The 26,956-nt window shown below is 42.4% G+C and overlaps 1 protein-coding gene across 1 annotated transcript in view; it reads left to right on the top strand.

The window, feature by feature from the left end:
* ADAMTS16 (ADAM metallopeptidase with thrombospondin type 1 motif 16) overlaps window positions 1-26,956 on the top strand; it is a 149,810-nt gene that overhangs the window by 56,859 nt on the left and 65,995 nt on the right. Inside the window, exons 10-16 of the mRNA XM_038583954.1 lie at window positions 5,073-5,226; window positions 14,708-14,803; window positions 19,408-19,556; window positions 21,165-21,337; window positions 23,104-23,234; window positions 25,115-25,238; window positions 25,692-25,936. Coding sequence (XP_038439882.1) covers window positions 5,073-5,226; window positions 14,708-14,803; window positions 19,408-19,556; window positions 21,165-21,337; window positions 23,104-23,234; window positions 25,115-25,238; window positions 25,692-25,936 — 1,072 coding nt within the window. The remainder of the gene's footprint in view (window positions 1-5,072; window positions 5,227-14,707; window positions 14,804-19,407; window positions 19,557-21,164; window positions 21,338-23,103; window positions 23,235-25,114; window positions 25,239-25,691; window positions 25,937-26,956) is intronic.

Here is a 26,956-nt window from a genome sequence, read left to right as displayed (position 1 = left end):
AGAACTCATGGAAAGAGAATAGTTATATGCTTAGAGAACACTTGTTTTGATGACATTAGATATGGGCTGTGATCTTCAAATCAGACTGTAGTCCCAGCAGGGGTTGCCAAGAGTGTGGTTCAAAGACATGTTTGCTCTGGGATCCCAGGACGGTTCGATGTCTGCTCAAGTGTGCTCATTTGTTTTTGTGTCAGTCCGTAAAACCCTTGTGTGGCGATTCAGTAATAAACTTTTATTTTCAAGAACTTTGCCAATTTTGCTGGGCCACATGATTATAAACAGATATGCAGGATTATACATGCTCAAATTTGTTTTCTTGAAAGAGTAAATTTTCCAAGAGAGCCTCCTGTTGTCAAATTCACTCAAGCTTTCTTTTTCTTGGGATGACCAGTCGTGAATCGGACATGTCTACACTGTGTTAGCAGTGATGTCTCATTGGTTTAATGAATCAGAGACTATCTTCTTTGACATGTTTGCTGACTTCCTGCTTTCCAAGTAATCACAATCCCGTTATGTTCTCTACCAATTAGGTGGCTCTTTGGATATGATCCCAACAATGAGTAAGGATAAGTGGCTAACTTTTAAAGATGAGTCCACTTTCCTTTATTAGCATTTGGTACGTGGAAGAAAAATATAGAAAAAAAAAAAAAAAAAGGAAGTCAACTGGTCCAAAGTTGTCAGCACAACTTTCTCCACAGTTGGTAGTCAAGAAGGATAGATACATGTTTGGAGTAAATTCATCAACCTAGTCAGTGAAGTCATGTGTCATTTCCTAGGAACAGACACAGACCTCATCTCTTTACTCATGTCTGTGTCCAGGAGGCCGAGGACGAGGGAAATTTTAGCTCATTATTTTAAAGCAATAACATTAACAGCAGGGACTCATCTTCAATTTACTTTTTAAAAATTTGAATCATGTACTACACATTAGTGAACATGCCTCCCCTCTGACCCCATGATCCTATTTTCAGTCCATGGGGTAAAGGGCCCTCGCTGGCAACCAGGAGCTTGAGGGGTGCATGGATCCCCTGCCGTGCCCCATACCACCTTTGTCAATGAGAAAATTTGATTTGACCCAAGAGCCCATTAAGCATGTTTTGGGGTGTAATGGAAAGAACACATTTCACTTCATATCTTGCCCTGCTGTACAGTGTTCATCATGAGAAAAACCAAGCCACAGCTGTCCGTGGTTTCCGCAGTGAGATTGGAGAACGGGCTCTGCCCTGTGGCGGAAAGAGCAGCCCACGAAATCAGAGCTGACATGCTGATCGTGTCTCTATCATTCATGTCTGGGAAGGCCTTGACGTTGGCAAGTCACATAATCTGTTCCGAGGGCCCCTGTTCCTGACTTGGGCAAGGAGGGGAGACAACTGTCAGATCTCTCAAGCTCTCTCACATGTTATGGCTGGTCAGTTAGAGCAGGAAAAGGATTTTGAAATATCACTCTGGTACCTTTGACCTTGCCTTGTTTTTTATTAACATTATTTTTGTGGTGATTAAAAAGATCTGCAGAAAAGCACAAAATTTAAGGGTGCAGCTCAGTGAATGAACTCACATAGTGCGTTGTAGTGTAACTTCTTCCCAGAAGAACCAGCAGTTCTAAGATGAATGGGTTCTGGGGGCTCTCATGCACAGCATGGTGACTGGTGAACAGCCCTGTATTCTATGTTTGAAAGCTGCTAGGAGAGTAGATCTTAAAAGTTCTCTTGGAGCGCCTGGGTGGTTCAGTCAGTTAAGTGTCCAACTTTTCATCTCAGCTCAGGTCTTGATCACAGGGTCATGAGTTTGAGCCTCACATTGGGCTCCATACCAAGTGTGGAGCCTACTTAAAAAAAAAGTTCTCATGATACAACAGTCACAAATCCAAGTATGTGAGGTGATAGATGTGTTAACCAACCTGTATAAAAAGTTACAGAGCACAGTGATCACCCTCTGGGGTGCTTACTCTCATCATCATTTCCCTCCTCCCCAGAGATGACCATTCTACTAATGCAGGACACCATAGGTTAGTTTTGCCTGTTTCTGAACTTTCTATGAACGGAATCATGAGTTACCTACTACTCTGTATCTGGAGTCTTTGGCTAAACATCATGATTATGAGATTCATCCTTGTTGCTGCATAAAAAATAGCATTATTTAATATTATTTATAATAATAATTGAACAAAAATTTATTTAATAATAAAATTTATGTATATATGTATGTACATATGTATATATGTATATATAAAATATATAAATAAAATTTAATATTATGTATACGTATATGTGTGTCTATGTGTGTGTGTATATATATGATCATATGTAGGACTGGAACTTTAGGGTTGTAAATATGCAGTCTGCAGTGTTAGGAGACAACACCCAACAACTTCCCTACAGGGTTGTGCAAAGTCACATGTCCACAGTTATGAGTGTTCACATGGCCCTGAACCCTTGCCAACACTTGGTCTTGTTGGTCTTTTCCATTTTAGCCATTTTGCTGGTGTATAAGTGGCAGAGCAAAGTGGTCACTAAAGAGAATGAATATCTTTTTACATGTTTAATGGTCATTTGAATAATCTTTTGTGAAGTGCCTGCTCAAATCTCTTGTGAATTAAGTTCCTTTATTTTTTCTTGTCTCTTGATGGGAGCACATTATACATTCTGAACACGTTGTCCATTATGGAAAATATGTATTAGGTAAGTATCTTCTGTCACTCTATGACTTGGTATTTACTCATTTAATGGTGACTTTTGGTTAACAGGTTTTCTTAAAAGATTTCATTTATTTATTCATGAAAGGCAGAGACACAGGCAGAGGGAGAAGCAGGCTCCCTGCAGGGAGACCGATGAAGGACTCAATCCCAGGACCCCAGCATCACAACCTGAGCTAAAGGCAGACACTTAACCACTGAGCCACCCGGGCATCCCTCTTTTTGCAACAGAGTCCAAATTAATCCATACATTTCCTTTAGGGTTAGTATTTTTTGTGGGTTGCTGGAATAAAAAAGCTCTGCTTACCCAGAGTCACAAATATATTCTCCCACATGATATACAAGCATTATGGTTTGGCTTATCACATGTAGGCCACTGACTTCTGTCTGCGGCATGCAACAGAGTCAAAACACGTTTTGTTCATGTGGATACTATGGTGGATTGTTTGCACAGTGGCTTTTCCTTTCCGCATTCCACCCACATCACGGGGTCTTCTCACACCTGCCCCATTGGCCCTGTGCTTAGCTGTGAGACCTGCTGCGACCAAGGGGGAGACAGCAGACATGTTCAAGCAGGAGGCTAACCCAAAGGACGAGGGTCAGATCCACCTGGGGAATTGCAGTCCTTCGGAGGTGAGGCTAGCTGGAGTCAACTTGCACATCCCAGCAGTGATATGTGTGTTCCTGCCCCTTCTTCCAGGCTCCAGCTCTGTACACTTCATTTTTCTTGGCCGGGCGGGAACCTTGTCCTCTTGCCATGTGCTTATACATTTACATTTACACATACTATAAAAATTCCTGAACCTGTGAACCTACTTGAATTTTCAGCCTCTTGCTGGGGCCAGTTTGGCTGACTTTTCCTAGTTTCCTGTCCATGGGATAGGGATAATATTGCCACCCTGACGTTGCCTCAGGGACATAATAGGGAACATCAGAGAAAGGTTCTATGGAATTCCAAGATTCCCAAATCACTCTTGTCTTGGAGTGTTAATGATGCTTTTATTCATTTTTTCTTTATGGAAAACTATCCCTTTGCATTAGGATCATAGTAGCAGCGATAGACAAGTCATTTATTAAATGCTCACAATGAGCTGGCCACTGCTCTCAACACTTCGCTGTTATTTGATTTAATCTATACTTCTCAGTTTGCTCTGAAAAGGCTTCTTCTTTTTTTTTAAAAGATTTTATTTATTTATTCATGAGAGACACACAGAGAAAGGCAGAGAAACAGGCAGAAGGAGAAGCAGGCTCCCCACAGGAAGACTCGAGCCCAGGACCCTGGGATCACGACCTGAGCCAAAGGCAGAAGTTCAACCACTAAGTCACCCAGGTGCCCCTCTGAAAAGGTTCCTGACCTCCTTGTATGTAGGACTGGTGTCTCATCCACAATAGCTGGTGCCGCACAGCCCTCGTGTTTCATGTATGAATATGAATTGAAGTCATGCACAAGTGGGCTCCAGGGCAGGGGAATCTGTGACTGGGCCATGGAGATTGAGGCCAAAAAGATCCTAGTCAAGGTGGGCAGCCTCACAAAGAAAAGTGTAGGGATCCATGGGCAGGTCTGCTATCATTCAATATATTGTGAACATAGAGGGGATTTTTTTGGCTTACTGAAATGTGCAAGTAAGATTCAGTTGCTACATGCAAACACTGTTCGCCTTCCCTCCAAATGCAAAAAAATATAACTATGCCTGTCCCTGCTAGGGAAGGGAATACCATGTTTGTGGAGGAAGGAATCATTAGTTGGTCTTTAGCCAACTGCTAATGAACTTAAGCAGAGTTAATTTCCTTCTGGATGTGGGGATTTAGTCAGAAATTAGCCTGAGCCTAGAGCATTGCTTGTAGAGATTGTTGCTGAGTTCCATGGGGAACCTCTGGAGACTGTGAGCTGGTGTGCAGGTGGCTCTTGCCCCAGGGAAGGAGAGGAGGGAGAGGAGAGAGGACAGAGGAAGGGGGAAAGAAAGGGAAGGAAGGACGGAGAAAGGAAAAGAAAGAAAGGAAATTCTAGTCTTTGAGTCTTCCACAATGCCTGTTTCCATCTTTTGACCCTCTACGGCAAGAAGTATACATAAAAGGTGTCCGCAGTCGGTGCCTCTCACATTGCACATCTGGTTGTGCTATTCACATTTCCCCCATGTTAAGCTTGAGGAATCTAATGGAGAACAAATTGCCTTCCTGGAAGAGGTGAAGTGCATTATGAGCGATGTCAGGACATGTGGCCCCTGTATGAAAATATAATCGAGATAAATGTCCTATTGGACCGCAGGGGAAGAATGCCTCCTCTTCTTCACATGCCATGGACATATGGACAACATCCAGGCCTAGCCGAGGGGGCATCCCTGATAAGTCTCATGAAATCACCATGTCCTCTGTGTTGCAGCACCGCCCAGGCACTGTGCCTTGCGGACCAGCCGAAGCCCATGAAGGAGTACAAGTACCCTGAGAAGTTGCCCGGAGAGCTATACGATGCAAACACTCAGTGCAAGTGGCAGTTTGGAGAGAAAGCCAAGCTCTGCATGCTGGATTTCAAAAAGGCAAGTGATTATTGGCAAATGCTCAGTGCAATATGATTCACAGAACCGTTTTATTCGGTGTAACGGACATTGATGTATTTTGCATTTATTGGGTGCCTACCAAATGTCAAATCCTGTATGTTAGAGCTGGGCTTATATAACAGGAAACACATGTTCTACTGGCAAAGAAGATGATGGTAGATACTGGTGTGGGTATCGGTTTTCATTGGAGAACTGACTTGGCCTGTTAGGTCAGCTCTTGTTTTCTGATTTATCATGTGGGAGCTCAGCAATGATCCCTAGTTGGTGTAAGTTGGCAAATTAATACTCTGCGATTTTTTTTCAAATGCTGTTAAGAAAATGGTACCACCCTGCTTAGCACCCTGCTTTAGCTTCCTCAGATAGAAGCAGAATTTACTCTAGAGCCACAGCCTATCTAGAGCTTCTGATGACTAAATTTCCCAAATACAGCATTTCTGGAGAAGTTTCTCATAGAAGGTGTGATCTACGGCACTGAGCCCAGGGACAGGACTGGCGTGGCTCCCTAACATAAATTCTGTGTGTGACACAGAGATGTGCGCTTGTGCTGGGCGGGCTGGTTGGGATCTGGGAACTTGCCGTACCAGACCGCAAGGAAAGCTACCCATAAATTAAATGAAAGTAACAATTTTTGAGATTTCTTTTATTCTAGTTTATAATGAAATCAAACGGGAAAATAGAAAAAATACGATCCTCTAGAAACCTCCAACATTTCATAATGTACTGGGAATATTCCCAATCTAAATCAAACATGATAATCTCTCTTCTTCTAAACTCAAGGAGAGCTTCCCCTAAGGTCCATTACAACCATGTGCCAGAACCAGATCCTTATCTCCTCAGCTGGGCAATGTCAGCTTGGAACAAGAGCAATAAATCAGTTGCCATCTGCATGTATTCCTAAGGTTGCCTTTTCGATGAGAAATCTCTAAGAATTTTCTGAGTGTTACTCTTTTGTTTGTTAAGAACAAGGAACATAACACTAATTCTTTTTTTTTCAAGAATGGGATTTTCTACAGTATACTTCTGGTTTCCACATTATTTTGCTCTCTGACCATGGACTGTATCATCCATGGTACCCTGGCTCCATTTGGAAAATACAGGAAGTCAGAAGTTAAATGTGGTACGTGTAGAGAGTATTATGCTAAGTGAAGTAAGTCAGAGAGAGACGACTATCCCGTGATTTCACTCACGTGTGGAAATTAAGAAACAAAACACACAAAGGAAAAAAGAGACAAAGCAAGAAACAGAGTCAACTACAGAGAACAAACAGGGTTACTAGAGGGGAGGCAGGTGAGGGGATTGGGAGTGAAGGGTTGGGGATTTAGAGCACACTTACCGTGTCTAGTGCTGAATCATGTGTAGACTTGTTGAATCAATGTATTGTGCATCTGAAACTAATAGAACACTGCCTGTTAACTATTTTCCAATTAAAATTAAATTTTTTTAAAAGTAAAACATGTAATGTTAGCTGTTGGTTTTACATACTTACCCTTTATCAAACTAAAGAAGTTCCCTTTATGGTCCTAGATTGTTCAAAGTATTTATCACAAAAGTTTATTGACTCTTGTGAAATGTTTTTTCTGCTTCTAAGGATGTAGTTATACTGTTTTTCTTTTTTGTTACATTAATGTGGGGAATTGTGTTGATAGATTTTAAATTTCATCTCCTGTTGGACACACTTTTTTATTTCTCTATTTCCTTTTGGATTAAACTTCTAACAATTCTATTTTCTGCCTTAATTTGCATCTTAGATGCAAATTCAAATTCACTTACAACAAGTGAATCCATGTGACCCTCACACTGTACTGTTACCATCATGTATTTCACCTTGTGCATGTTACAAGCCACATGACACAACGTTAAAATTTTTGTTTTAACATAGGAAGTTGCTTTTAAGTAAAATAACATCATTTTTTATATTCACCCACAGATTTACTACGTAGTACTTATGCTTTCTTACAGATCAGCTTCGAATTGCATCATTTGCTTTGGCCTGAAGATCTTTCTTTAGCCTTCCCAGTAGCCTGCACCTGCTAGGCACAAAGTAGGTCAGGTTTTCTTTATCTGAAAATGCCATTAAATCCACCCTCCATTTTAAAGAATCATTTTTCCTGAATATAGAATCCTAAACAGTTTTTTCTTTATTTTTTTTCCTGTAGACATTTAAAAATATAATTCCATTTTCCTCTGGACTCAGCTGTCTCTGATAAAAAGTTGATCATCAGCTGTATCTCCTGGTATTCCTAATCATTTGTTTAGACAATTCAGCAAACTCTACATTTGGGTGATTTTAAGTGTTTGTTCCAGATATACCATCTGGTTCTTTATAGTCTCTATTCTCCACTGAAATTTCCTGTATTTTCTCTCATTCTGTCCACTTTTTCCTTTATACCCTTAAGTGTATTTGTAACATAGTACAAGATCACCTAATGTTATATGAATTTGTATTATATTATTATAATAGGTGATCCCTTCACCCTTTGAGGCTTTCTCTGGTTCTTCCTTAGGGGTCCTCTTTTTCGGGTTTTCCCAGGGTGTAGACTTCGGGCTCTCCACGGAGGGCCCAGGATACCTACTGAGGTCTCTCCATTGCCTGTGGGCCAGAACTCCGGTGTCTCCCAACATCGCATGGCCTCTGTCATCCAGCAGCTCAGCTGCCAGCCCAGAGCTGCTGCCCTATGCTAGGCCACATGTAGTGTCATCTGGTGCATCAGCCATTCACCCCACAGATTAGGAAAAACCTGCAGGAAATCCTCAGGCAGGCATCTGGGGCCCCCTACTTAAGGCGGCTTCTTCCTTTCTGGCCCCAGATTCTGACAGCTTCCCAGCTACTTCTGCAGGCCCCAGCTTTGATCTCTGCATCCTCCCCTCAGGAAGACTGTTGGTGTCTGCCTGGGATCCACCTCTCTGAACAGTATCAGGAAAGTGCTCCCAGGCAGATTGATGGAGTGAAAGTGGCACTCACCTTATGAATCTCCCTTCTCTCAAGGGACACATACTATGCTGCCTATTGCAAAGTCTAAAATGACTGGCCCATATATTTTGTCCAGTTTTATGTGGTGTTTCTTTGGAAAAGTAAACCTGGTCCCAGTTACTTCATCATGGACAGTAGAAGAAATACCTTTTCAGGTTAAAAAGTAAAAAAGTACATCCCTTAAAATCAATTATGTCAGCTCATCTCCTGTGATGTAAAATTGTTCTTTTTTTTTTTTAATTGTTCTTCAACGTAAGTAAACTTTATGTGTTTTCTAAGTTAAATACCATTTGTGTGGCCAGAATCTCTAGGGTCCTGAATCTCAAATTTAGATACGGTGGGGCAGTTAGATTATTTTCCATGTGAATTAAAGCATCTCAGAACATTTTCAGTTATAAGATTTATTTTTTTCAACAAACGGCTACTGAAATTTTATGAAAATAGGTCTATTTTGTTAAGTTGAAGTATAAAGATCCAGAAGTTCACTAATGGGAAATTTAAATTAATAAATAACAAGCAGGGCACCTGGGTGGCTCAGTTAGTTTAGCATCTGCCTTCAGCTCAGGTCATGATCAGGGTCCTGGGATCCAACCTTGCATTGGACTCCTTCTCAGTGGGGAATCTGCTTCTCTGTCTCTCCCTTTACCACCCCCCCTCTTGCTCATGCTCTCTCTCTCAAATAAATAGATAAAATCTTTGATAAATAAATAATAACAAGCAAATTACCTGGTGCCTAAACCAGCAGTTAGCACTGAAGGGCTCCTCTATTAACATCTGTTGAACATGGTGATAGATGGGCAAATGTGATTTTAGAAAGGGACTCTTTCTTTGCTGTTGAGTTTAAAAAGTTCTTTATAGATCTTGGATACTAACCCTTTGTCTGATGTGTCATTTGCAAATATTTTCTCCCATTCTGTAGGTTGTCTTTTAGTTTTGTTGACTGTTTCGTTTGCTGTGCAAAAGCTTCTTATCCTGATTAAGTCCTAATAGTTCATTTTTGCTTTTGTTTCCCTTGCCTTCATAGATGTATCTTGCAAGTTACTGTGGCCGAGTTCATAAAGGGTGTTGCCTGTGTTCTCCTCTAGGATTTTGATGTAATCTTATCTCACATTTAGATCTTTCGTCCATTTTGAGTTTATCTTTGTGTATGGTGAAAGAGAGTGGTCTAGTTTCATTCTTCTGCATGTGGATGTCCAATTTTCCCAGCAACATTTAGTGAAGAGACTTTCTTCCAATGGATAGTCTTTCCTCCTTTATCGAATATCCGTTGACCATAAAGTTCAGGGTCCACCTCTGGGTTCTCCATTCTGTTCCATTGATCTATGTGTCTGTTTTTGTGCCAGTACCACACTGTCTTGATGACCACAGCTTTGTGGTACAACCTGAAATCTGGCATTGTGATGCCCCCGGCTCTGGTTTTCTTTTTCAATATTCCCCTGGGTATTCAGGATCTTTTCTGATTCCACACAAATCTTAAGATTATTTGTTCCAACTCTCTGAAGAAAGTCCATGGTATTTTGATAGAGATTGCATTAAATGTGTAAATTGCCCTGGGTAGCATTGACATTTTCACAATATTAATTCTTCCAATCCATGAGCATGGAATATTTTTCCATCTCTTCGTGTCTTAGAAACGACAAATACCCACCATTTGCTTCAACGTGGATGGAACTGGAGGGTATTATGCTGAGTGACGTAAGTCAATTGGAGAAAGACAAAAATTATATAGTCTTATTCATTTAGGGCATATAAAAAATAGTGAAGGGAATAAAAGGGAAAGGAGAGAAAATGACTGAGAAATATCAGAGAGGGAGACAGAACATGAGAGACACCTAACAAGGAGTGGTGGAAGGGGGAGGTGGATGGGGGATTGGGGTGACTGGGTGACGGGCACTGAGGGGGGCACTTGATGGGAAGAACACTGGGTGTTATGCTATATGTTGGCAAATTGAACTCCAATAAAAAAAATACAAACAAAAAACAAACAAAAAAAGAAAGGGACTCTTTCAAGTCCATTTGCTGCTTAGTTTGAAAAATTAATAGCCAATGCAAATGCACATGCATCTGCCTCTTGGACAAATGTGTGTTTACATTCACGTGTATAAATTCACACACCTGTATGACCACAGCTTGGCTTCTTCTGTCCTCTGATGCCTCGTCAAGTGACCATTGGAACTACTGATAAAGCACCCCACTACTTGAAAAACAAATAATTGTGATAAATTACAAATCTCATTATAACCTGATTTGTAATGACATTTGCAGTTTGTATTTTTGGAGAGTCTAATACAGACAGTTTGAGGAAATGGATCCGGTGACGCTGCACTCACAGTAGAGAAATCCCACAATAAACTCCCAACACAGTCATGGGAAAATGTTGGCTTTATTTGAGGTGTTCGGTTGTAATGCTTAATTCAACCAAGTCAGTGCGACTGAAGTGGGTCTTCATGAACATAGCTCTTGAATTATAGGATAGACTCTCAGGTGAGCACCTTCATTAAAGATCAGATTCCTCACCTGCAAAGATGAAAGCGAGCATGGGCTGTCCGTGTGGGCTTCAGCTTTTTTATTCCTAACCATTAGTTATTGCAAACATTGCATCTTCATCCAGTGCCCTGTTCTGCTTCGTCAATATCATCAGCACTCGGTGGCCTGACCCTGCAGTCTGAGATACAGGCTGCCAGAATTACTTTGAAATTTGATCACCTTGGTGTCTTGGGTACTGATGTGAAATTGGGAGCTTTCCCCCACACCCAGCATGTCTTACATTCCAGGTCCTTGGCCCTAGACATATGATTTAATAGGGTCTTTGTTCCAAGAGGACCCTGAAATTTAATTAAGAATGTAATGACATACAATAATAATGCTTGATTTAATACAATCATTGCGCATTATTGTCTAGAAGTTAGCAGTTTAGTCAAAGTATGATAAGAGGGTGTACCTGGTTTTTAGTTGTTTGGTTGTTTCATGGCCATTTTATTATCTAATTCTTTGAGGTACTAGAATTTGTATTTGTTTTCCAGGGTAGAGTGTCATATTTTTATTAAATGTCAGTTATTTCTCTAGGGTACCAAAGTCTCAAATACTTTTCTATATGTTGAATAACACTAACACGGATTATATGATATTTCAAGGCTCCTTTAACTCTTTGTGATTGGTTTCTGCCTGGAGAGCTGAACTGGGGACGCAGCAGGTTCCGAGATGGGCTGAAGTACACAAGGGGCATAAGCCACTGGGGTTAGTGGGTCACATGCTTTCTGGGCAAGCTATCACCTGCATCCCATACTTGAGAGCTTTGTCCTTGGTGAAGTTAAAGACTGTCACCTTTAATAGTATCTTCCATTCGTAGTTCTTTATTCTGTAGAATGTTCCAGAAAACTATCTTGTAAGTCTATTAGGAAAATACTTTAGGGGTGCCTAGGTGGCACAGGTGGTCGGGTGTCCAACTCGGTTTCAGCACTATGGTGCTATGTTTTGATCACACTGTGGTGGGATTGGGCTCCATGCCCAGTAGGGAGTCTGCTTGAGGATTCTCTCTTCCTGTCCCTCTGCCCCTTCCTGCTCATGCTCTCTTTCTCTCTGAAAAAAAAAAAAAAAAAAAGAATCTTCAAAAAAGAAAATATTTTAAATAGTAGGGTCTAGATCTATTTTCAGACATAAGGTGGCCCCCTTATGTTGTCTTAGATGTCCTTATGATAACATTGCACTGACCGTTATTAATTTCCTTTTACACAAAAAAATGTTCCCACTCATTCTGTTCATGGTTTCCATGGGAACAAACTAACAGATGTTCAACTCACTCAGAAAATATTTATTAAAAGTCAGCTAGGTATCGAGCACTGTGCCAGAAATACAGAAAAATAATTTCATATTTTAAAACATTTATTTTGTATCATCTTGGATCATCTTTGAAACTGCCCCATGAATTGGTACCACTGGCTCCCCAGGGCCAGAGCCAGGAAGCCCTGCAGAGAGCTTCATTTGGGCTGGAACCACCTCACTCCCTTCAAGTGGTGAAGGAAGTGTGTGCTGGCTTGGTGCCAGTCTGAGTTGGGCATGTTACCTACAGCCACTTCACGTAGCTCTCAGGACAAGCTGAGGAGTGGGTGTTGCCATCCTCAAGGATACAAGCGTGCTGGACTCTACCTGCCCCGGTCCGCCCTTCCCGTCCTCACCAGATACACCTTCTTTCTCCGAAGCCCAGTCTCTCAATTAGACCACTGAGTCCATTTCCCGGCTGGCCTGCCCACAAGAGCGGCTACCTCTTTCACTCCCACTCATTCATTTGTTCATCCATTCATCCATTCATGCCTGCATTTGCTTGTGTGTGCAATCCCAGGCTCCTGAATTAGGAGGTCTCTGTAAGCCAGCCAGCCAGCCAGCCAGCTGTGTGCAGTGGGCCACCACTCAAGGGCAGTCATGCCTACTCCAGACTCTGGTTCTGATCCGCCACCTTTCCACCCAGACCTTGAGCCTGGGTCCGTGAGCTCCAGTTTCAAGGAAGCTTTATTTATATCCTGGTATTCTCTCAAACTGTCACCCTGCAAGCAAGCCGAGCTTTCCAGTTGTCCCTTTGGAGAGTTACAGATACCCAGGCCCCTGCTTTTATGGATTCCTTGAGGTCTTCTTAGGACTCTGATCCCTCAATGCTGTTCTGGGCAAGAACAGAGGCCCCAGTGCAGCATGCCAATTAATATCTTGGGAGGCAAGGAAAGCACTAAACACCAGATGACATATTTGCCCCAGTCATGCTCAGTGGTCTTGGAGGACTTTGCAGGGAAATGAAATTTAACGTTACACTGATTGTACCCATAGGAGGTTATTCTGACACTTCAAAATAAACGCAGCTGATACCTAGATTAAACATTGAAGGTTTCCTTCTTACCATTCCAAGTTCCTCAAAGTTGAGTTATTAGTGAGAGAGGTACAGGTGGGAAATCTATTTATGTCCTCCATTTCCAAAAATGTAATAATTAAGCTTAGAAAAGAGATTTAATAATAGTTTTATGAAAGTGAAATTAATATTGGTTATTAGAAACAACCCCCTTCAAAAGATCACTCACACACGCCATGCAGAGAAGCTCCGTAGGATCGATCACACCTTTTAACATCAAGAAATAGGGAGTGGAAGCATAAAGGCAGCAAAATGCCATCTTTGAAGCAAAACTATGTTCACGTTTGGCCGTGTTGCATTTTGTTTATGATACAGATCACCCAGTAGATACAGCCATTAAATATCTTGGGAAATAACACAGCCGCTTGTTCAAATATTCAGAATAGTTGTGCAGATAATTTAAGAAATGTTTTTCTCCCATGCAGTTGAAGCTACTACCACTGGCATTCCTGAAGTTTCCATCATTTTCTGAGTCCTACTGCTTGCCTTTCACTAAGACATTCCTTTGGGCTCAGAAGAGAATGAAAGGAAAACTAATTCCTTGCACTTGGAGAGACTTTCATAGTGTGTAACTCTCAGATCTTCTTTTGTTTTACCGCTAGGTCAGCCACGTGGGTCTTCCTTCCTCTGCACACACATTTTTTCATTTTTTTTCCTTCACATCTTCCTTCCTTTGCATGGAGTCTTTGTTCTTTCTCCTTGAACGCCGTCCCCCTGCCACCCAGTAAATACCTCCAGCTCAGGAGTTGGCTCAAAGATCTCATGTTCCCATGAGTCCTTTTTTGAGTGTCCATGCCAAGCCCATTCCTCCTTCCTCCTTCCTCCTTCCAACAGGCTCACACTGCACTGTGTTCTTCCCCTGTAGGGGCATCTCTTTCCATGTGCACCATATGGTGACTTACAGCAAATTTACCCCATTAGACCATCCTCCAGAGGGTCAGTCTGGGTCATATTCTTTATGGAAATGGCCTCCTAGCAAGGCAACTGACATATTCTAGACCTTCATCAATGATTGAGGATGGTGGGTGAGTAGGTGGATGGATGAATGGATGGATGGATGGATCGATGGATGGACAAGCCAGAAAGTTTCATAATCATCTTTAATCTTGAAATGAGGATTCAGACTTAGAGACTTAGTGAATGGTGAGGCCAAACATAAATGATAAAATTTTAGGTTTTATCAGTTTTTTTATAATTATAATTTGTTTACAGTTTTTTGCAACCTCTAAGTTAAGAGTATTTTATTTTTTAATTTAGAAAAAATAATTTTCTTAAATTTATGGTAAATACATAGGAATAAATAAAGTTTCAGGGATGTAATTGAGACAAGTCTGGAACCTAATTCTCTGGTTCTTTCTTTCTACTGCTAAGTAGATAATGGCTCTTAATTTATAACAGTTACTTTTCCCTTGTATTTTTCAGTAATATTTTATTATAGATTTGTGGACCATCTGAAATACTAATGCTTCTTTCTACTGCTAAGTAGATAATGGCTCTTAATTTATAATAGTTACTTTCCCCTTGTATTTTTCAGTAATATTTTACTATAGATTTGTGGACCATCTGAAATACTAATGACCTTTTCTCCCCTGTAGGATATCTGTAAAGCCCTGTGGTGCCACCGGATTGGAAGGAAATGTGAGACTAAGTTTATGCCCGCAGCAGAAGGCACCATTTGTGGGCATGACATGGTAAGGAGCTAATCTTAGATCATGCGTCATGTTCAGATGTCAGAACCTTTCTACCCAACTCCTTGCCTCCTCCTGCGTCAGTATTTTGTCACCCTGTATTCCTCATTTTTTTGTGCAAATCTACCCCCAGTTCAGAATGATGCTTAATTTATTTTGATACTGTGAAGGGGGCTCCCTCCTCACTTTACTCCTCTCCCCATGATGTAATTGATGGGCTATCTGCAATTAGTAGACATAGATGCCAAGCAACAGGTGGTGACTACATCCATTTAATAAAGGGAAACTTTACACTCTTGGCCATATTTCAACCATGCATGGAACCCACTTTAGGTAGTATTATTAAAGCCACAGAGCAATCAATTTAAAGACCCTGGAGCAGACCATTCTGACCTACCATGTATCCTGGGAAAAAGAAGAGGTGTTTTGTTAGGAAAAAAGAAATACATTAAGGAGAAATACATTATGAAAGAAATAAACAGCACATTTATTGCTCACTGGGAAGGAATGATCATTCCTTTGTCGAAATAAATTACCTTTACACCCAAAAGAATTATTTTGATTCCTTTGATTTAACCTGTGAGTGCATCGTTCTTTTTAAAATACAAGGCTATTGATAGATATTGGACCCAAACGGTCCCTGTACCCATTTCTGTGCTACTAGGTGTGTGACCTCTGTAGTGACACTAATAACCATGAAAGAGATACATGTCTAAATAGCATTGATCTGTTATGTGTAAATTCCAAAGTAAGTATATCACAGCCTGAGTCTACTTAAATGTGAGTACAGACAGCAAAGGTTAAATGTGTTGACAAACAGTGTTAATTTGTGCTGTGTGCACTTACGTGAGAAGAGCGTCTGCTTGTGCTCCACACGCCAATGGGCTTTATTTGCAGTCCCCCAGAGAAGGTGGGGTTGATTATTAAATCCTTCTAGAGATATAAATGACAGTAGTTACATAATTCATAACGCAAAAAATTTAATAAAAATGCCTTTAGATTCTTGGAAGAGGAAAGAGACAAGCCACATACTGATGCACCACAGCCTGGAGATGGCCATTGTCACAGGACACCAGGGAATTTGCTTGAGTTTGAAGCTGCCAATGATTGCCTCTTTCTGCATGTAATTGGCTAGAAATTATTCAGGTGATAGTTTGCAAAATTCTGCCTATTTCCTGAAAAATAGGCAGTCCTCTCGCTGTTGCCCCTGAGATACAGGTCACCTGGGCATGAGACACTTCTCAAGTCCCCTACTTCCTGTAGGACTGACTTCAGAGTTGTGGCGCATCCTCAGAATCACCTATATATTCTTTTATATTTTATTTACCCCGAAAGCATGGTTAAATTGAACTTCATTGGTATTTTAAATTATTTTCCATGTATTTCCAAATATGGGCCATTCCTTCATATAAAAAAGAATTAGTGCATGCTAAGGCAGAGTACATGCCTAAAAGTTACCCAGAATAATGTATTCTGCCCAAGGGCTGCATGGTGACCATGGTGGGACAGCATCAGAGGCTCCTGCCAAAGCTCCCTTTGCTGTTAGTTGTGTGTCTTCCTGTATTATTGGTTCTCCTGTGTCCCTGAGGTTCAGTGATTTAGAAGTGTGCATTGCCAGAAGTCAGTATGTCAACACTGCAGTATCCCAAAGCAGTTGGTGTGTTCTGGATGACTGGCAATATTTGTACTGCTTCTGTGAACTTTTCTTCTGGATGGAACCTATCTCCCTCCACCTTGTGCTGCCTTTGAGGCTTGTGCATGGTTATAAACAGAACTAAACTGCATTTCGTAGTGTCAGACTCCATCCTTAGTACATCACTGACCTTCAATCCTCACGACCACCCTGTGAGGGTAAGCCCGTTGTAGCCCCGCCTTGGGTGCACTCAAAAAACCCTTCCAGGGAAAGGACACTAGGTTTTTCTGTGCTTACACCATGGGAAATCCAGGACGAGGGGTTCAGATTACAGCCTTACACACATGAAAGCAGATTTTAGCTCTCTAACAATTACAGGTCACTAATGTAGAATTAAACCATTCTTGCATTATATTTACATTTGGTGCTAGGTACTTGGCCTGTGTCATTGCATTGCATTTTTGGAACAACTCATTCTGGTAGCTTGCACCATCCCTAAGTTTCTCAGGAGGACATGTGGGCTCAGAGCACTTGAGTAACTTGCCCCAGGCCACACAGCAGAACTAATACAGAGGCTCCTTTTCACCCTACTCCCTGAGCCCGCTATTGGACTTTATCAGGGTGCTTCCTGTGTGTGCTGGGTTTGGGTGTGACTTGAAGACTCTGGGGACAGTATCATAGCAGAAACAAGTACTCATCACGCCATCTTGCTTGCTAAGGTAAAGCCTTTTCTCAAAAGCCACCCTGTCCATCAATAAAATATAAAATGGTGAGACTCATGGGATGCAGTACTCGGAAACTTAACTGATGTTTCAGTGGAAATGTCTTATGTCTATTTAACAGTCTCTTCCCCTGACCTGCTCATGCTGGGATCCACAGGTGATTCATGTGGAATTATAGTCCAGGTCGCATGTGCATGCGAGTGAGTGTGTTTACGGGTCTGTGTCTGCCTGCACCCACGCGTCCCCCTCAACCTCCATGGGAGATATGATACATGCTTTCTCCTCAGATTTTCAGAAAGACTTTTTAAAATGGCATTTAAAAGGATAGTCATTTGAGGATACACTGACACAAACAACAGAAGTTGCATTGGTGAGGCTGCTAACTGCAGCACGAATTTTGACAGCCAAAGACCAGAAACCATGCAGATGTCCATGAAGAGGGCAAAACACCAAATACAGAATGAGAAAGCTGTCTACACGCTTCCAAGAGATAATCTCCAGACACACTGCTAAGTGGAGAAGCAGGATGAAAGAACATGTGTAGTGTACTATGACTTACCAAAGAAAAGGAAATAGTGATCTATAAAATTATTGTCTTACATTAAAAAATAAACAGAATAGGGGATCCCTGGGTGGCTCAGTGGTTTCGTGCCTGCCTTTGGCCCAGGGCGCGATCCTGGAGTCTTGGGATCAAGTCCCGCGTCGGGCTCCCGGCACGGAGCCTGCTTCTCTCTCTGCCTCTCTCTCTCTCTATGTCTATCATAAATAAATAAAAATAAATCTTTAAAAAAATAAACAGAATAAACCATAAATTTTGAAAAAAAAGGTAAATATTTTGAGTAATTTTAAAACAAAATTAAACCACATTTTCTTAAAGTAATCCTTAAATACCAAAGCAAAATCAATTTAACCAACTCTTGGCAAATCGAACTCCAATAAAAAAAAAATATACAAAAAAAAATTTAACCAACTCGTTGGCTTAATCATAGCCATAAAAGAAGAATTATTTCAAGTGATTTCAAAACCTGGAAATATTTTCTGAGTTTTCAACTTGTGAGGTCCTGCTTTCCCATTTTCTTTCTACTGTATTAGAAAGCTCTGACCAGATGATTCTTTAAATGGGACAAAACAGTCACAACAGACACAGTCCTTGTCCCTCTTTGTCCCAGGACCCTGCCCAAAGTCCCAAGGAACTGAACCCTGGTTTGCTAAGATCCAGCTGTCTCCTTGGACTCATCAGCCCACCAAGGAACAGAGTCCTGCTGTCACCTGCACACCCCTCATTGAGCTGAGGGTGTCAGGGGGACTCCAGGACTTGGTTCTATCACCTGGGGTTGTGGGCAGGATGTAACAAAAGAGAAACTTTTTTTTTTCTTGGAAAGAATTGAGAAGATTCCCTCAGGCCAGGCTCTGTTCCTCCATGCAGGCCAGCAGCAAGGGACAAGCAACTGCCTTTTCTCCTCTCAACAGATGGCCCAAAGATGTTGAAGTCTACACCAAACCATGTATAGAAAGCCAGCACAACTGAACACAACATTAGATGTTGTGTACCCTTTACATGTGATGGCAGAGAAGAAAACACATGGCTTTTAGTGTGAACTAGCATTGACAAGCACTCCTCTTGAGAAAGGAGAGCTGATAGCATCTTCAGCCTGTTAGGGGCAGATGGAGCTCCTGTGTGGGCTGTTTTATCTCCTTGGAAAGCAGTGTGACCCCTGATGTGCATCCACTAACAACCTCCAGGCTCCAGGCTCCGAGCCCAGGTGCTTGGGAGTGAAGGCGCAGAGCACCAGCCAGAAATGACAAGGTGTTGAGTCACATGGAGCCTCCAGCTGGACTTTTCTACCCAAGACTCTGTCTGTTCTCAAAGAGCTATGAAAAGCACGTTGTTCCAGGGAGGCTGGAGTTCACTCACTGGAGAGCTCAACAATCAGACTGAAAGTCTGTACAACACTACTTAATTAAATGTGCTGAATTCCAGCAGCTCAGATGTTAGAAAATGATTCTTCTCTGTATCTTCCTCTGGGGGGATTTATAGAGCCAATCTAGGTTTGGAAAGAAGAAAAAAGCTACATTAACTGTACTGGTATGATGTGCTACACAAAAGTGGGCTTTTGATGTCTGCCTGTCCAACCCAACTCCCCACGGCTGAGTATCATGGCAGCCATGGACCTGCCTATCCACCTGTGAGTCATGGCAACCTTTTTTTTTTTTATTTTTTTATTTTTTTATTTTATTTTTTTAACTTTCAGTGGTGCCGTGGAGGACAGTGTGTGAAGTACGGCGATGAAGGCCCCAAGCCCACCCATGGCCATTGGTCAGACTGGTCTTCCTGGTCCCCTTGCTCCAGAACCTGCGGAGGAGGGGTGTCTCACAGAGACCGCCTGTGCACAAATCCCAAGTAAGCATGTCTGCACTTCCTCCTTACAAGTGATTTCTACGCCGTGAACCTTCCCAGCAGACTGTGTACCTCAGCTCAGTGATATTCATCTGTACGTCACATGGTACTGGAGAATCAGGGAGTAGGTATAACCACAGGGATGGAGCTAGAGGACATTATGATGAATGAAGTAAGTCAGTCCAACAAAGAGAAATACCATATGATCTTACTCATATGTAGAATTTAAGAAATAACAAAAGGGGGAAAATAAGAGAAAAAGAGTGAGCAAGAAACAGACTCTTAACTCCAGAGAACATAGTGGTGGTCACCAGAGGGGAGGAAGCCAAGGGAAATAAGTGGGAAGCCAAGGGAAATAAGTGATGAGGATGAAGGAGGGCACCTGTCTTGATGAGCACCCAGTGTTATGGAAGTGTTGAATCACTACATTGTACACCTGAAACTAATATGACATTATATGTTAACTATACTGGAATTTTTTTTTAAAAGGATCACTATGTAGGGAAGTCATTCTATGAAGTATTTCTCAAACAATGACATCTCTTTGGTATAGTTTAAGATGCTTAAAACTACTGGACCGAGCAGCAACATTCAGGAAATGGATTTTAACCACATTTATGTGAAATACCAAGTGTCTGCCTAAAATAAGCAAATAAATCAGAAAAGCATAGAGAACACAAATGAGTAAGAATCAGTGAGAACCATTTTTTGATGTGAAATAAAGCAAAATGCTTGGCTTTTCATCAACTATCTTAACCTTTGCAACATGTGGTTTAGTTGTGGCCTTCTGTGAGAAAACACAGTCAGAAGGAATCCCCAGTGCAGTGGGGTGGGGGTGTTTCCAGATCCTCCTTTTATACCTCAGTTTGTTTAAAACATGAGTAAATCACAGCTCCTTAGCCCTGTCTCTAATGTGTGACACCCATTAAGTCCCTTGCGTCAAGAGGATGTCCTTTCCCTGTGTGTCCACATGGATTCCAGGGTGGTAAGCAGGGGTTCTTTGCACCAACCAGTGGAAGGTAACAGGTTCTACTCTTCTGATCTGGTGTCCTGGCCTTACTGCAGGGAAGCTGGTAGTAAGAAAGAAGCTGCCATCTAGAAAGCAAGGCAAAATATTTGAGTATCAATCTCAGCTCTGCCTTCCATCAACTATGCAGTCCTGGGAGAGCCACCCTGGCTTAGGGGTCCCACCTCTGAGGAGCAAAGAGAACCGCAATGTCCCCCTGCCTTCTGGAGGGGTGCTGGGAGGTGGCAGTGAACAGATGCAGGCAAACCCACTTCCACATGGAAACTTGCCCTACTGACATTGTAAATAATACCTCCCATATCGTTAATAGGTAAGAAGGTGTCAGTGTCCCTTGGAAGTGCACTTTTCTTCCTTGGTCACTGTGTGCAATTTAACAGGATCTGCTCATCTCTCCAAAAAGCCTAATTTCCAGGGAGGGAAGAGTAGCTATTAAATGCAAGGTTTCTTTTTCTTTTTCTTTATTTAAATTCAATTTGCCAACATACAAGATAACTAGTGCTCATCACATCACGTGCCCTCCTTAAATGCTCGTCACCCAGTTACCCCAAAATACAAGGTTTCTAACTGCAAAATATATGTTCCAGACCATCGCATGGAGGGAAGTTTTGTGAGGGCTCAACTCGTACTCTGAGGCTTTGCAACAATCAGAAATGTCCCCACAATAGTGTTGACTTCCGCGCGGCTCAGTGTGCCGAGTACAATGGCAAACGGTTCCGAGGTTGGCACTACAAGTGGAAGCCATACACCCAAGTGGAAGGTAAATCTTAAATCCTTCTTTCTAGTGACAGCCTCGTGCTTTGTTATCTTTTCGCTTTAAAGAATTACACGATCTTAAGTGTGGTATTTGGGTAAATCATATCGCTGTGTGAGGTCACAGGCTCTTCTGTCTGCCCCATGGCCACTGGCTTCTTGTCTAAACTTGACCAGCTGTATGGTCAGAAATTAACAGGCAAATGGAGAGTGTGTGCATAATACAGTAAGAGCTTCAAAGAAGTGATAAAATGTTCAAAACAGATGATTTATTGATAATGGATCAATGTTTTCCCAGTTACAAATCACAGAAGTTGATGGTGATATTGCTATAAGGATATCACCCATTGAACACTTAAAATGGCCAAAGAATGGGAGGAAAAGTTTAGAATCTTTTTGAAAATCAGATAATCTTCAAGTATACTATTTTCAAAAGTCTTGATCTAAACCAAGAAGTTTATCTGTAGTTTATGTCAGAATGTGCTCTCCAGGTTGAGAGGAAGATGTATTATTCTTAAGATTAAAATAACTTGGATTTAGTGGCTCAATGGGCATAATTTAAGGAGAAATTCAAAGAACAGCTAGTCATCTCACTCTTTGAAACTGGGAATACTGTCCAAGCAACACTTAAGAAATACATAAATCTCACCTGACATTACCCTTCCCCAGCCCAATGGACGTAATGTTTTCATGGTAAGAGCTTTATGAAATCAGTACATTCTCAAAGGAAAATTTTAAGGAGTTTCACACAAAGCATTTTTAGTTGTGTTTTTAATTGCTAAACCCAGTAAAATTTGAGTCAGTGAGAAATAAGTAGGCAGGAGAAAAAGGAGAAAGGACTTTAAAATAAGGTCAAAATATGGGAGTTACTCCTGACTTCACAATCTCAGGAAATAAATACATTAATGTTGGAAACACATACTCAACTTGATTCTTAGGGTTATCCATTTAGATCTCATATTGTACTATAAACAAAAATATTTGTAGATGAGATGTGAGCCCATAAAAATTCCTAAGGCAGAGGATATTTTCATCATTAACTCTTCCCTTCTTTACTAAGAAGGAAGGGAAATAAGTTTCTATGAAAGTCCATATAAATTATGTAGCTCATAAAATCTTTGAAATAGATTATCAAGAGAGGAAGCCAACTTGGTCTGCCATGCTTAAGTGTACAATGATGTCTATATTCTCCATGTATCAGTGTTTTTTGACAATCTTATTTATAGGAAATTTATCCTCTGGAGATTTTATCTAAAAGTTACTCCTTTTATAGTTCCAAAAATATATATTTCATCAAATGCATTAGCTATTACGAAATTTGGTGATTATTTGAATTCTTTTTTTACATTTTATTTGTGAGAATTTTGTATATTGCTACCAAATGGTAACGACCTTTTGCATTTCTACAAGAGAGTAGTCAATCATACTAGTTAAGATAGTTGAACAGTCATGCTGTAGTTCAAGTCAACAAATATTTATTGAATGCCTACTATGTGCCAACCAGTGGGTAAAGAACAAGGACAGGAAAGGACACAGCAAAGTAAAAACTAATAGTGACGCCTTATAGGAATGAAAAAGGGGAAGGAACCCTGAGCCTCGTGAGACAACCGTAGAAAAATGTCTTTGCAATGAATATTGTGTGGGAGTTATTTTATGGGCAAAAAAAAATTAATTAAAAAAAAACTTTAAGTAGTCTATCTGAAATTTAGAGCGGAAATGATCAGAGCTTAAGTATCTTTCTTATTTGTGTTTGTGTGTGTATTTCTTTTTAAGATCAGCACTTATGCAAACTCTACTGTATCGCAGAAGGATTTGATTTCTTCTTTTCTTTGTCAAATAAAGTCAAAGATGGGACTCCATGCTCGGAGGATAGCCGTAATGTTTGTATAGATGGGATATGTGAGGTAATAATGATCGTTCATTTGTTCCACACACGTCTCCAGACAGTCTGCTTTGTGCCAGGCGTCGTCTAAGGGGCCAAAGACACCAGACATTTAAATCCTGCCCTCTCCCTCCTTCTCACAGCCAGCTGGGGTGGGGAGGGGAAGCCAGAAACCACCCCCCCCCCCGAGGCCCCTGGGGGTTCCTTGCAGTAGAGGTGCGAGCAGAGGCTGGGGAGCAGGAGACATCTCACTCCTTCCTGGATGCAGATCTGGGAGCTTCTGAGCTAGATCTGGAAGCCCGAGTAGCAGAGGGGTTTGGGGGAGCAGGCTGGGAACAGGGGCCTGCGAGGAGGCGTGAGCTGGTAGGACCTGACTCCTGCATCAGAGTGCCCGAGGCAAGTGAGTGAGAGAGCCAGAAGGGGCGCTCAGAGGGTTTTTGTCCTCACTTGTGGAGGGATCAGGGCCTGGGAAGGGGAAAGAGCAGATTGGCCAGGTCAGCCTGCAGTAGCGCGAGCCGCAGCACGCATGATAGATGAATGGGGGTCAGCTTTGAGCACAGAGACCACTTTGCATGGTGCAGGGGTCTCCTGGGTGGAGGGACTTGGAAGACAGATGTGGCGGCTGGGTGGCCCCAGAGCGCTGGGCCTGCCACCGCACACGGAGCTGAGCCGGGGAAGGAAGTCTGTTCTAGGCAGAAAGTGAAAGCCTCACCAGGCCGCAGATGCTGCACGTGAATGATGGCTTTTCACTCGAAGTTACTCAGTGTGCTTACTACCCAGGCGTGCAAGGGCCTGGGTCTTCATTCTAGCTTCCTCTTAGCCGGATGACAGGGGTAGAGTTGGGTCATCCCTGAGACACGCAGTGCCATCCTTTACACTAGTAGGTGAAGATCGACTGCGTTCCTCTTTTCAGCTTTAAAATGCTCGAATCTCTGTCCATTTTATCGATTTACTAGTTGGACTTGTTAAATATTTCATTATTTTCAGGTATTCTTAATGACACAGTGTCACAGTCCCTTATGTGTAGTTCTGAAATCCCAAAAAAGCTATCAGACAGGTTTATTGAGCAGCACAATATAAGCTGCCCTGAATTTGTCCACCTGCCAAAACCTGCCCTGGACTGGTAGGAGACCATTTGTCACTTTTATTTAATTCGTTTAGAGTGATGATGTTCGCATTTTGCCATAGAAACCTCATTTATGTGTTTTATTATGGGAGCTGCCCTGGGCCCTGCTGGGACTCTCACATTATGTGCATAATATGGTAATTACCTTCCTAACATCCCAAAAGACAGAGTTCTGAAATGCATCCGGCCCTCAGGATCCCAAGCAAGGGATTGAGGGCTATGGTTACTTCCTTTCTGAATGGATTTTTTACTGGTGTGTGCTAAACGATTTGTTAGGAAGTGTAACACTAGTGGGCACCGTAGACATTATGAAGAGCTCCTTAAATTCTGAGACAGTAAACAAAGATGCCCGTTACATAATTCACGGCTGGGAATAATTCCCACAGGCATGTGTTATTTCTCTGCCTTGCACGCAGCATGGTCCAGTGGACTCTCCTGAGGACACATGGCTTGTCATTTCTAGGACAAAGAGCTTTGTGTCGGTCCGAAATGCGCTGCTGTCTCCAGCCTGACAATCTGATAGATTTCCTTTAGGGCTCCAGATACCGAGGTGGCGTAGCAGTGCTGAGGAGAACGGGTGTCAGGGCTTCCTACTTCGGATCTGAGAGTCGAGTTACAGCCTCGCTGTGCACATATATGGTATCCAATAAATATTTGTGAACTAGCCTGTGTTGATGAGATGCTCTGCTGTAGAGGGGAGGTTTCTCACTGGAGGTTTGTGACTTCGCCCTTGTCGTCTTTTCTTTCACGAATGACATGTGACCCCGGTCCCCCAGAGAGTTGGATGTGACAATGTCCTGGGATCTGATGCTGTTGAAGACTCCTGTGGTGTGTGCAGGGGCAATAACTCAGACTGCACGACGCACAAGGGGCTCTACGCCAAGCACCACGGCGCCAACCGTGAGTATGCGGAGCTGCCTGCAGGTGTTGCATGGAGAGGATGGATGGAAAGTAGAACTTTCTGGCAGGAAGCCTTGAGATGCAGTGGAAACTGTATCCTAAAGGGTCCTGAAAAGACCTACACAATCTCCTTCCCCGCTTTGCTTGCCAAGCCTTTCCTTTTGATGGGAAGTGGTTGCTAGGTTCTTAGATTCAATTCAACCAATTCAAATGGTTCTTAGAAACGGTGAAAATTACAATAGCTGTGCTCCAATTAGAAAAAAAGAAAAGAAAAGAAAAGAAGTCACTTAAAGACCTAATGGAACTCACCACCAAACCAGAGCTTCTCCTCGGTCCCGGTCCCGAGGTGGATTCTCAGGTTTTAGCTGCAGGGAACCCCAGGTGCGCGGGGATTTTGCTGCAGCATTATTGAATGAGATACTGCATTCTCCTAGCTCGTTTCCTTTAATGCAGAGTATTATCAGATGGTCACCATTCCTTCTGGAGCCCGGAGTATTCGCATCCACGAAATGAACGTGTCTACCTCCTACATCTGCGTGCGCAATGCCCTCAAAAAATACTACCTGAACGGGCACTGGACGGTGGACTGGCCTGGCCGGTACAAGTTTTCAGGCACCACGTTTGACTACAGACGGTCCTCCTACGAGCCGGAGAGCTTAACCTCTTCTGGGCCAACCAACGAGACCCTGGTCGTGGAGGTAGACTCCAGCCTTCTAATCTTTGGGCTGGGATGTGGGGTCTTCTGGCATCCTTGCAGGTTGAGGGCTATTGGCATAATTTGAAAGGTGCAAAATAATTCTAATTTGGTGACGTCTCAGAAACAAGAGTAATGGATACATTGAATGGGACGGTGGCCTCGTGCCTAATCAAATTTGTATCGATGCATATCGTGAAGCTCCTATTTTGGGTTCTTTATGGGTCGATTTTTACAAAAGTCTGCCCCTGTCCTGTAAGCTCTGTGGCTGTGAGAAGCTGGCACTGTTGGGGGCTCTGCCTTTGTCGGTGTGTTGGCTGGGATCAGCCTTCCATGGAATCCTATGGAATGGGAGCAAGACGAGCACCCAGAAGCAAAGTCCCCTCTGTGCCGTCCATGGGCCCCAGTGTGCGGGGAAGGGGTCACACAACCACCTCCTAACCCATGCTCTTCTGTTCTCTACCCATGACCCCAGAGGCTCACAACCTGCAGTCAGGCTCTTCCTACCATGTAATTTGTCCCCATGGGACTGGGCAGATGAGGTGGCAGGCACTGGATATGCTGACTCCTTACCGTTTTGTATTTCTGTGCACTGTTCAAGTACTTGGTTCAAAAGTTACCCCATCAGCCCACAACGGGTCTGCAGATGTGAGCCACCCAGACCTTCCCCTCCACCCCACTCTCGGGTATCTTCCTGGGAGATGCTTTCCAGAGGGTCTCCCCTCCTGATCCCAAGCTATTCTCTTCACCTTGTTATAAATGCATTCACCTTGAATTCCTGCCCTTATTATTTCTCTCCCACAATCTCAAGCTTTAGCTTGAATAATCCCATGGGAGAAGAGACAGGCCAAGTGAGAATATGAGCATGGCTTGATGGGAACTGTTCTGGTTGGAAGAAGAGTTGCAAAGGCTCAGGATGTCAGGCAGGAGAGCATCTTGTGGCCTCACCATGCAGCCACCTGTCTGGGCTCACTCCTATCTCTGGAACATCTTCATCAATGAACACTTCAGCTGTGTTTTTGGG

This window comes from Canis lupus, chromosome 34 (genome assembly GCF_011100685.1).
Source record: "Canis lupus familiaris isolate Mischka breed German Shepherd chromosome 34, alternate assembly UU_Cfam_GSD_1.0, whole genome shotgun sequence".
Taxonomy (NCBI): Eukaryota; Metazoa; Chordata; class Mammalia; order Carnivora; family Canidae; genus Canis; species Canis lupus.
Note: the sequence above shows the minus strand (reverse complement) of the source record. Positions and strands in the feature narration are given on the sequence as shown.